General features: G+C 49.0%; 1 protein-coding gene across 1 annotated transcript in view; it reads left to right on the forward strand.

The window, feature by feature from the left end:
* Positions 1-718: 718 nt before the first annotated feature.
* LOC138581419 (cytochrome P450 2D17-like) overlaps positions 719-12,382 on the forward strand; it is a 670,196-nt gene continuing 658,532 nt past the window's right edge. The window contains exon 1 of the mRNA XM_069652733.1: positions 719-1,162. Within this exon, the coding sequence (XP_069508834.1) occupies positions 950-1,162 (213 nt within the window). The 5' untranslated portion in view covers positions 719-949. The remainder of the gene's footprint in view (positions 1,163-12,382) is intronic.

Below are 12,382 nucleotides of genomic sequence, written 5' to 3' on the forward strand. Positions count from 1 at the left end.
CAGTGCTTGGACTGGGGAAGGGAACAGTGAAGAGACAGGTACAGGGCCAAAGAGGGACTCAGGATGAGAGAGCTGAAGGGCGTGAGGTGTAGAGTAATGCAGAGAGAGGATTTAGCGAAAATACTCTACAGGTTGTGTGTATGTAAAATGTATTCATTTGTAATTGCTCGTCCAATAGCATATTGGAATATATGTTAACAATGCCCCAGGAGGACAGCTCAGCGGCAGCGTGCGCGTCTTGGAAGCAAGACGACACGAAGCAACAACAGGTTCGATCCCCGGGTCCGCGCTTAGAACCTTCTGGGTGTTTAAGCAGGTTATGAATACATAACTAAGACAAAAAAAAACACAATTACGCAACTAAGAAAAACAAACAATTCCTGTAACAGCACCTCGACAAAAAAAAAACACAATTACGCAACTAAGAAAAACAAACAATTCCTGTAAGAGCGACTCGATGCCTGCGGGCTATGTGAGCGCTTTATAAATGTAAATAAATTAATGCACGTAAAGCATGCCGGACTATACTAAACGTTTTGTGCCACACACTGAAGGGTATTTACCCAAGAATGCCCCCGTTAAATTATCCCCCCCTCAGCGCATAAACATGTATCTGCTGGGCTGGACTGGACATGTGTAACTAGAATACTTCAGTAGACATTGACAGCCCTGGCCAACAGCTCCGAGAGGGCGGCCGGGGTTTGGGGGGCTCCGACGATTGCCGAACTTCACCCATCATTCTGCCATTGGGATGCAGAATATCATACAGCACCGGCCCTGGCAGCAGCATTACAACAGCGAGGCAGGCGGAGTAACAAGGTTAACTAAGGCCGCTGGAAGGAGAGACGCCTGTGTTATGAAATATATGAGACCTGCTGCGCGAGGGCAGGAGCTCAGAGCCTGGCAGCCGCAGCAAGAGGAGGAGATTTGAGCAGCTGAGTTCAGTGAGATGGCGCTGCTGTCTGCTCCCGGAGCTCTGCTGGCCTCCTGCTGTAGCAGCCTCCCCCTGCTCGGCCTGTTCCTCGTCACCTTCCTGCTCTGCCTGGACTTCCTGAAGCGCAGGAAGGGCTGGAGCGCCGCCCTCCCAGGACCCCCGTCCAGGCCCTTTGTCGGTAACCTGCTGCAGGTGGATTTTGATAACCTCCCCAAGTCCTTCACTCAGGTATGTTGGCGCTTTCTGGTTGAGAGTTCTCCTAGCACCAGGGCACGTATAAGCCTGGAAGTGTTTTTGTGCTGGGGGGAGGCATGCGGGTGACACAGATGGATGACAAGTGTTACAAGACAGGCAATACAGAATGACAACTGCAGGAATGAGGAGACTGACGACCAGGATGTTAGGTGGAAAAAACTTTGGCCACAAGCTTTATTTTAGTACCAGCCATGGTGCAAAAGAAAAACCAGCCATAACATCACATAAGGACAACAATACTATATTTTGGGGACAGAGGGAACAGGTGAGCAGGGGGCCCTAATCCCAATTAGGGGACCGCTCGAGGCTGATCCCCGCCGCCATTCATATGAAAGCTTGTGACAATTGTTTGGCCACAGCGTGTGAGCTGTGACATGTTCATAATTGCTTGTCTTTGGAGCAGGTTCATCCTGCTTTCTCTTGTCCTTTCCAAGTGAGGTGGGTAGGTGTGCGCTTGTGTGCCTTTTACTGATGTCCAACCTGACCAGGTTTAGCACTTGCGCCCTCTCTTGCTCACAGGGTGATTTTCGCTGAAGTTATGGCTCTTGATCCGTATTTCTTGATAGAACAAAAACCCTGCGTTGTGAAGCCTTTCACTTGATCCTCCGCGGGATGTGTTCTTGGAGCCATTTTGATTTTTTGGTCATGTGTTTTGTACTTTTCCATGGATGGAGGCGTTTTAGCCTCTTGGTCCACTCTTTGGAGATGAATTTGGCACTTTCTCCACACATGATCCACTTGAGTTTTTGAAGCCCCCACGCTCCGTTCGCGGGCTAGTTGTTTCCTCAGGGGTGGGTTCTAGGAGCCTTACTAGGGTCTTCCCTGCTCCAGATCCACTTGTGCTACGAGACCCCTTCTGCGCATTAGGCTGCTTGTTTTACAGCCGGGGTGGGTTCAAAGAGCCTTACTGGGTTTTTTCCCTGCTCCCGCTCCACTTGCATTGTGAGACCCCTCAGCGCTTAAAGCTGCTTGTTTTTACAGCCGGGGTGGGTTCAAAGAGCCTTACTGGGTTTTTACCCAGCTCCCGATCCACTTGCATTGTGAAACCCCCTCAGCGCTTAAAGCTGCTTGTTTTTACCGCCGGGGTGGGTTCAAAGAGCCTTACTAGGTTTTTACCCTGCTCCTGATCCACTTGCCTTGTGAGACCCCCTCAGCACTTAGCGCTGCTTGTTTTTACAGCAGGGGTGGGTTCAAAGAGCCTTACTGGGTTTTTACCCAGCTCCCGATCCACTTGCATTGTGAAACCCCCTCAGCGCTTAAAGCTGCTTGTTTTTACCGCCGGGGTGCGTTCAAAGAGCCTTACTAGGTTTTTACCCTGCTCCTGATCCACTTGCCTTGTGAGACCCCCTCAGCGCTTAGCGCTGCTTGTTTTTACAGCCGGGGTGGGTTCAAAGAGCCTTACTGGGTTTTTACCCAGCTCCTGATCCACTTGCATTATGAAACCCCCTCAGCGCTTGAAGCTGCTTGTTTTTACAGCCGGGGTGGGTTCAAAGAGCCTTACTAGGTTTTTACCCTGCTCCTGATCCACTTGCCTTGTGAGACCCCCTCAGCGCTTAGCGCTGCTTGTTTTTACAGCAGGGGTGGGTTCAAAGAGCCTTACTGGGTTTTTACCCAGCTCCTGATCCACTTGCATTATGAAACCCCCTCAGCGCTTGAAGCTGCTTGTTTTTACAGCCGGGGTGGTTCAAAGAGCCTTACTAGGTTTTTACCCTGCTCCTGATCCACTTGCGTTGTGAGACCCCCTCAGCGCTTAAGGCTGCCTATTTTTACAGCTGGAATGGGTTCAAAAGGAGAGCCTTACTAGAATGTTCCTTGCTCCCGAACCAGTTGTGTTGTGAGACCCCTTCAGTGCTTGTGTTGTACTATTTCGCTGCAGGGGTGGGTTCTAAGGGCTTAGCTGGGAACTTCCCCCGCCCACGATCCACTTGCGTACCCCAGTGCGCTTATCTTGCATAAACAAAATTGTGAGGGGGTGAGTTCCAGAGCCTTACTAGGAACTTACCCTGCTCCAGATCCACTTGTTGTGAGACCCCCCCTTCTGCATGCATGGAGGTGGATACTTGAGGCTTACCAGTACATGTTTCTGCTCAAGTTCCTCTCTCCTTTTCACTTTTGTTATACCCCTAGGGCTCCCACCTGTATTGATGTTCTCTGGTGGATTCTGAGCGCCTGGGTCTTCTATAACTGTATTTTCCTGGAATATTAACTAATAGACAAAAAGACCCCCCGGTATTTTAAGAAGGCCCTTCTTGGAGTTGAATTTTTATGTTTATTTTTTGAAGTGAGGCGTTTTAGCCTCCCCTAATTATATGATTGTGTTCCATCTTCTACCTGGCCCTCGCTATAGCTTTACCTTACAGTTATTTGCAGGGTGGGAGGGATGGTTTTTTAGACCTGCAGCCGTCCTGCTGCTGTTCGTGGCTGACGGGGAGGAAGCATGAGAAGGGCCACCTTGCCCCCAACAGATAAAGGCAAAATTCGGCCTGGGGGCAAGGCGGCCCTTTCTTTGAACTTCAAAAGGCCCCCGCTCAGCATCCGCAGGATGGGAAGGGGGGCCTTTGAAGTATGGAGGGCAAGGTGACAGGGGGCAGCGACTGCCGGTTGTCACCTGCCCCTCTCACCTCACCCTCCTGTCTTGGCGACGCGCTGTCTGGGTTCCCATTGTTAAGGGACCCAGCAGCCCGACCCCACCATGTGCATGCTAAGTGGGGCAGCGCCAAAAGGCACTGCCCCACCGGAGTTAGCACAAACCCCCCACCTCCCAGCTTATGGCCCCGGGCCTCCCATCCGGGTGGGCCCGGGTGTAAAAGGCGGTGCTTGATGGAAGCCCACAGCTTGACGCACACTCGAGGTGAACTGAGGGCAAGAGCATTTGTTTGGGTTGACGGATAGCCCAAGAAGCAAAGGCGCACTGCATACTTATAACCGTGCAGTGTTTGTTTAAGCGCAGTGATATGAGGGCTACACTAGCCTCTTCTGCCTTTGCACATTCATTATTCCCAAATGTTTTGAGTACACCTTTTGCTCTATGTGAGCTTTACATAAGGGAGCCTGCACATAAGCAGAAGGGTCAAGTTTATTTCAGCTTTTATAATGTGTACATCTCGGTAATATGGGGAACTTCTAGAACATTCAGAAAAAGAATAAAGTGGCCGCAGAGCTGGGCGGGAGCGCCTACACTGAGGGGTGAATCTGTCAGTTAATGAAGAAAACAACCCCCTGCAGAAGGGAATTCTCAAGCTAAGTGGACAAAAACATTGTTGCTCTACTCCGATACAACCCCAAACACATAAATAGGAAACATGTACAAATAATTGGATAGCATTTTGAAAACAATTCCAATGCAAATGGATTTTAATATAATGTTTTCAAATGACTTTTAAAGTAGCCCATTTACTGCTTTATTTTCTGCTGTAACAGGTTCAACCCTCTCGTCACACAAACCTCTTTTGTCTCATTGAAGAATACTTAGTACAATGACTGGAGCATAAACATCAGCACTTCTTGCTAAGGGCATACTTTAAAATCACACATTTCGATGTTCAAAGCAATCTTACAGCAACATTTATTTAATTTATTTATTGGACATTTGTATGGCGCCTATTCACAGGTGTTTCTAGGAGCCACAAGACAAGATGGGGGGTTGAGAGGGGACATGGAAATCAAAATGTAAACCAACAAAAACGGTTTTATTGGCCATGTGACAATCCTACCATGCAAGTGCATGAAATGGTGTTAAGTGCAAGGGGAGGGGGTGAGGAAGAAGTGCAGGAGTGGGGTGGCCCCAAGGGTGGGGTGACGGGGCAAGTGCTGGGCAGGCCCCGGTGGGAAGTACTAGGAGAGAGAGGTAAGGGGAGGAAGAGTGCAGTGGACTGGGAAGATCAGTTGGGCTTATCCGGGAAAAGGGACCCTAGGGCAAGTACTGAGAAGGGATGCTGAAGGGTAGCGGATGGTCTGGCCCCTGTATGACTCTGGAGGGACCAGGCCCCAGTCGCAAAGGCAGATGGAGAGTTAGCACGGGAGGGGATGAGGGAAGGAAGAGGAGAAAAGGAAAGTCTTGAGAAGTGTCCGGAAATTAAGAAGATCCGGCTCAAGTCTGAGGGGAGAGGGAGGCCGTTCCACAGGGAGGAGCCAGCAAAGGAACAGGATCTGCCCCCCACTCTCTGCTTGGAGAATTGTTTGATCTGCAGAGAGTTGGAGCCAGAAGACCAAAGGACTCTGGCTGGGAATTATTTAGGGAGGGTAAGCTGGATGTAAAGAGGTCCCAGGCCCCTGACAGCCTTGTGGATGAACTAAAGGGTCTTGAATTTGATCCTTGCGGTCACCAAGACCGTTCGAGATATTTTAGGGCTGGAGAGATGCAGTCTGTGGGCTTGAGGCCAAGGATAAGTCTCGCAGTCCTATTCTGGATTAGTTGAAGGGGGCAAAGGGAGGAAAGTGGCAGGTTGAGGAAGAGGATGTTGCAGTAGTCGAGCCTAGAGAGAGCCAGGGCTCTGGAGACCTGAGCTTCTGGGGGAAGGTGAGGAAAAGTAGGGTGCCCTTGAGGAGATTCAACTGGCTATTGGACCTCTTGGCAAGGTCCATGATGTGAGCATAGAGAGCGGAGTCAAAGATGATCCCAAGGTATTTTGCCTCACAAGTGTGTGAGGGGAGAGGACCCAGGGGGACTGGCCAGAAAGAGGGGGAAATAAGGAGCAGGCATCCCGAGGAGAAGGATCTCTGACTTACTGACATTCAGGCAGAAATCACTGGCAGAGCATCATGCCTGAATAGCAGTCAGGCAGTCAAGTATGAGGGAGGAAGAGGAGGTAGAGGAAGGCAGCTTGAAAGAGAGCTGAGTGTCATCTGCGTAACCCTAGAAATGAGGGAAGAAAGTGGAGATCAGAGGGGCCATGTAGATGTTGAAGAGCCATGGCACTATCCTATGTTAGTGCAGTGAGGGATGTCACAGGCAGAGACTGAGGCGGAAGAGAGAAAAGGACCCATTTGCACTTAGGAAGGTCTGTTTTGAGAGGAAGCAGGCCAGCCACGCCAGTGCCCTGTCCGTGATGGCTAGGGTATCATGTAGACGGTTTATGAGGATGGAGTGGTTGACTGTGTCAAAAACAGAAGAAAGATTGAGGAGGATCAGGACAGAGGGAGTATTAGAATACAGGTTAGATAGTAGGTCTTCACAGTTGTTCAGAAGAGCAGTTTCCGTGCCTCTGACTGCCCTGAAACCGGACTGGTGGTCATGGAGACACCCAGCCATTTCGGTGTGGAGGGTCAGTTGGGAGATGACCAGCTTCTCCATGATTTTTCCCAAAAAGGGGTGATAGAGATAGGTTGATAGCCGTGCAAGAAGGGTCAGCAGACAGCTTTTTTAGGAGCGGGTATACAAGAGAGTGCTTAAGGGTTTGAAGGAAGGAGCCAGTGGCGAATGAGTGATTGCAGAGGTCAGCCAAGGCTGGAGTGAGAGAGGCAATGTTGTCCTTGATGGTTCTGGTGGAGCAGGAGAGCACCTGTTTAGAGGAGACTTTCATAGAACGGACCACTCTAGAAATCTCATCAGGTTCAATGGGAGAGAAATAGGAGAGCATGGAAGGCTGTGGAGCCAGGGGAGGCAAGAGAAGGGTTGGGTTGTGGGGCAGAAGACAAAGAGGACAGGATGTCCAGAGTTTTGGAGGAAAAGGTGGGCAGCCAGTAAGGAGCAGAGGGCCTGGGAGGGAGGAGGAGAGGATGAGACTGCAGTAGGATTGGCAAATTCCTTGCAGATTTCAAAGAGTTCAGCCATGTTATTTGTGGCTCCAGAGATGCAGGCTTGGACATGAGCCCTTTTCTTGGAGCAGATGGAGAGACAGCATTGCCTTTGGAGTTGGCGACAGGCCAGTTTGTCCGAGGATGAGCTAGATGCCTGCCACTTCCAATCTGCAGCTTTGCAGTTTCGTTTTAAAGTAGCCAGGTCGGAGACATACCAAGAATTGTATTCGGAGGCAGGCTTCATGCGGATCCTCATGACGGGGGGCAATGATGTCCAGGGTGTTCGAGATATTGAGATGGAGGTTAGCAAGAACAGAGACAGAAGGAGAGTATAATGAAGGAGAGGAAGAGGGATGAAAGAAGAGGCAAAAGCAGCGATTGACACACGCTTCATCGTTTGAATGACATAGAAGGACACTGGCAGTGCTGGAGGAGGCGTCAGGGGACGGGGAGGTCAAGGTGGGAAGAGAGAAGAGAGTGGTGAGACCAGGAGAGAGGGGTAGTGAGAGGGTTGGAGAGAGGGATGACTATTAAGATGAGAGCATCCAAGGTGTGACCGGCAGAGTGGGTTGGGCCAGAGAGAAGGATAGTGAGGGAAACATTTATGAAGTTAGTTTCCCTGCCTGCTTAAAATTGCTTGCAGTTTTGGAAACATGGATTTGAACAAATGCATGTGGCAAATAGCATTCTGTTTCCTTTTCACCCAAAACCAGTGCAGAATCATTCTGCTATTGGGGTCACTTTCTCACTCTCAGGAGAGAGTGTATATTGTTCACTGGAAATGTACACTAGTTTCACTTTACAAAACCCTTCTCCAACCAACCCCAACAACCCAAGCATCAATGATATGATATGATATTTTATTTATATCACGCTCATACACAAGTATTTCAGAGCGCGACAAGGCAAGAGAGGGGAACAGGGGAGAACAAAACAACGATCTTACTGGGCCCAGTGACATTGAGAACGTGCAAGTGCATGGGAAGGGAAAAAGGGGAAAAGTGCATGGAAGGGGGGAGAAGTGGAAGGTGCGGAACAGAGGAGAAACATATAAATAGTAATAAAGAAAATAAATAAATAAGGTGATAAACAGTGTTAGTGCACCCAGCAAGTGGCAAGTGCTAGGTTTAGCTGACAGGGTTTAATTGATAAGTCCCAGAATAAAAAGCACGGTGTGGGACTGTATGGTTACAGCTACAGTCCCCAGTGCAAGGGGTGGCCCGGAGGCAGTGCAGGACGGTGGGTGGCAGGGTGAGCAGGTACCTGGGACCAGGGGACAGAGGGTGGCCAGGTGCACAGTGCTGAGAGAGAAAACAGAATCAGCAGTGGAAACGGGGGGCAAAGGCAGAAGCAAAGAGGAAGGTCTTGAGGTGCTTCCTGAACTTGAGATGGTTCTCAAGTTTCAGAGTGGCAGGGAGGCTGTTCCAAAGGGAGGCCCCAGCTGAAGACAGAGATCTACCCCCAGCTCATTTCTTAAAAAAACGACTGACCCTGAGGGAGTTAGAGGTAGAGGAGCGAATACCTCGAGAGGGGAGGTATTTACAGAGGGATAGTTGAAGGTATTTTGGTCCCAGGCCTCAGAAAGCCCTGTGGACAATGCAGATGGTTTTAAATTATATCCTTGCATCCACTGGGAGCCAATGAAGAGATTTCAGAGCTGGAGAGATACGATCCCAGGGCGTTGAGGCCAAGGACAAGTCTCACAGTCCTTGGCGACTGTTGAGCAGGGTGATATGATTGACCGTGTCGAAGGCAGAAGAGAGATCAAGTAGGATGAGGACAGAGGGAATGTTAGAGTCAAGGTTGGAGTGCAGGTCTTCATGGATGTTCAGGAGAGCAGTTTCCGTGCTTCTGGCAGCTCTGAAGCCGGATTGGTGGTCATGAAGCGAGCACACCGAATCAGAATGAAGGTTAAGTTGAGAGATGGCTAGCTTTTAGAGGAGTTTACCCAAAAAGGGAGTAATGGAAATTGGGCGATAGTTAGCTGGACGGGAAGAATCAGCTGTGGGTTTCTCGAGAGGAGGATGCAAAAGGGAATGCTTCAAAGGGGAGGGGAAATATCCTGAGGATAAGGAGGGATAGCAAACATCGGCAAGGGCAGGAGCGAGGGTATCAATGTGGTCCTTGATGGTTTTAGAGGAACAGGGATTAACTTGTTTTGACAAGGCTTTCATAAATCGGACTTGTCTAGCAACCTCACCAGGGGAGAAAAGAGGAAAGGATGAGAAAGCGGGTGGGAGGGTACCTGAAGGAGGGTCAGCAATCAGGCGGAGAGGGGAGAGGAGGGGCAGGGGAGGAGAGGGTGGACAGGATGACCTGGGTTTTTGAGATAAAGTGAGACACAAGGGCATTAAAAAGAGCCTGGGAGGCAAGAGAAGGGGTGTCGGTCTAGAAAAATGGACACCTCTCACGATTGACGGCAAACGTATTTTGGTGGCCGAAGACCAACCGTCTCGTACATAATGATAGAAATACAGGTTTCCGAGTTTGAAAAATGAGCGGCCATTTTGATGTAACAAGGATCGCCATTTTGTTCTCTAACGATTGCTCATTGCTTTCTATTCAAACTGCTTCAGAGCACAAATTTGCTTACTCTTGCCGACTGTTAACATTGTTGTCTGAACGTGAAAGGACAAGGCCGCAAGGCTAATAAGGAGTTTGTTGAAACACAACGTAGGCAGCTCTGGAGAGGAATGCCCAGCTCCCTCCCGAATGTAGCCTGGAAGGAGAGCTGCAGGGCATTTAATCATTTCACAGCTGCCAGCCAGTCTCGTTATATGGTAGAAAATGTTAGAATAAAGCAGCTAAAGGCTTGAATTATGCTCTTCTTACGGCCTCACTTTCCCGAGCACTGTAGAGAGTGTCGGCTCCCAGGACACGAATAGCACCTCAAAGATAGCAAGGTCTGGAATGTGACTCTTCCCCCGTATCTAGCTCGCTTACAAGAACAGAAGCACTGTGCTTTGTTCAACAAAGAAAATATGTCTCTACACTTGCAAGATTGCATATTGTTGTTAAAATAGATATTTGAAGGTGTCATATTCGTCGTAATTGTCCATCATCAAACTGAGTTCAAAGAAACCCAATAAAGGGCGCTGTTAAACATGTCACAGCTGATTGTATGATATGCATTTTGTATATATGTAACTGATGTACGTAATTCGCTCTCTTGCGTCCCTCGAGGTCTAGAGATACACGTCGCGGGGCGTGAGACCGAGTTGGCCAACTGAGACTATTTGCTTTGCAATAAACCCTAGCTTTGGGAATACAACCTCGTGTCTGGCGTATCTATTGTGTGTGGTGATTTGCCTTGTTTCCATAACGCGAGGGACCCCTAGGGGCCCCTTTCAAGATGGCGCCCGAATTGTGTACGTTGTAATACAGTAAAGGCGGAGAACGACGAGGACGGGACGATCGAGCCGGGATCAAGAGGTGTTTGGGGCACCCTGTAGAAGTGATGAGAGATTCCTTTGCAGATCTGCAAACATCTGATCCCTGATCGACGTATCTGGCCAGAGAACAAGGAGGCGAGGGTCCCGAAACGAGGCAGAAGCCAAGAAACGCAGACACGACGTCATTGGTTGCGTCAGTATAAGACGAATTGTGTACTGGAGGACAGTGTGATTTATCAGGTGAGTCATACCCCGATTAAAAAAAAAAAAACTGATATTGGTTGAGAGTTGACTTTGCAAAATCAAACACCCTGGGTAAGGTTGATTAACCAAGGGGAGGTTGAAACATGTCTGGGGTATTATCCACCCTAGCGGGGCTTTTCCGCTGCGGTAGACAATATTTGGAGAATGGCCAAATTGCACCACCTGGGGGAACGCCGGCGTATGAGATGTATGTGAAGTATGGTGTGGGAGCGATAATATTCTGTGAGACTTGGCATAGGCAAACCAGAAAGCAACAAGACCATCAGTGGCCGATAAATGGTAGTTTTGAGATAGCGAGAATAGATAACCTGGAAAGGATGTTGATAAGAAAGAAAGCGAGTCCCGCAGCATTTGATATCGTTAAGGTCTGGAAAAGGGAAGCAATGCTCTGATTTAGAAGTAGAGCAAAGCATGCGTACAGGCATAAATCGAAAGATGAAGTAGCGGAAGAAAAGGAGGAGGAGGAGTGGACGGAGAGTCTAAGGAGGTCAGGTAGACGTGACCAGTTGAACATAGAGAAAATATACCCACAACGGGAATTGCACATAGCAGATGAAGTGATGGAAAACATATTGATCCATACAAAACAAGGCCCAAGATCAGAAGCAAGGCCAAACACGCCAGTAACTATTGCTCAAGCCCCTCCCGTAGTTCAAACTCTCCCTCCCGTAGCTCAAGCCCTCCCACAGCCACAGACCGCGCACGTAGCACTTCCTATTAGTCAACCAGGCCCACAGCAGACACTCCACTTTCCTATTGTCCCATCCGCACCTCCCGCCCTAGATACAGACTCGATACCGTCCGTCCCTCCAGGGGTTGAAGTTGAAACCACGGGGGCGAGAGGCGGGACTGAACAAAGTGGATGCACAAGGGTAACTCGCAGTGCGATCAACAAAGAAAGGAAGGTGGAATTGCACCAACAGGCAGAGATGTATATAGACGGGAATGATGGGACGGCAGCATTGGCTTCGATGTATGGCTTCCGAAAAAGCAACGAAAGACAGGTAGTGTTGGAATGCATGGGTGAGTGTTTGGTGGAGAGATGGAAACAGTTAATTGGGAAATTACCACCGCAGCGATTGTTAGATTTGAATGCATTAACACGCTGTAGAGAAAGAGATGAAGAAGTAAGGGAACATGTATATGGACTTTTTGAGCTTAAAAATGAATTGGATAATGATTATGCTGAAATGTTTACTGCACCTGGTTATAAGGGTAAGGATATCAGGAGAGATAGGAAGGAAGTGCTAGGGCCACATAATCGACAGCAACAGTTACCATCGCCGGGGCGAAAGGCGATGGTGGACGAATTATTGTTGTTAAAACAGGTGGGGGAAGACTTGAAAGCATGCGTATTGAAAACAAGGGTGTTACTGCAGCGCAGGACATAATAGAGGAAGAGGGAACGCACAAGGGAGGAGTAATTTGAATATGCATGGGGGGCCATTGGGACCAAATCAGTGTGCATACTTTAAGGAGGAAGGACACTGGCGAGCGCAATGTCCACATTTACAGAATAGAAATGGATCTGGCCAGAGAAGACAGCAAAGAGGGCACCAAGGAGTGAATGGACCAAATAAGAATAGTATGCAGCAGCAGCACAATAATGAAGGGAATCAAAACCAAGCCCAAAACCAAAGTGCTCCTAACCAGAGTCAGCGTCAGCAAAACCAACAGTATGGGAATCAGAGTGGGGGAAATAGAGGAAAGAATGGGAACATTTTCAATACGCAGCCAAATACGTATTACAGTAATAGTAGTGACTACACATCGGATGATGTGCTATTTCCCCAATAGG

The sequence above is a fragment of the Ambystoma mexicanum genome, chromosome 3p (genome assembly GCF_040938575.1).
Source record: "Ambystoma mexicanum isolate Mex_15411 chromosome 3p, UKY_AmexF1_1, whole genome shotgun sequence".
In the NCBI taxonomy this organism is placed as follows: Eukaryota; Metazoa; Chordata; class Amphibia; order Caudata; family Ambystomatidae; genus Ambystoma; species Ambystoma mexicanum.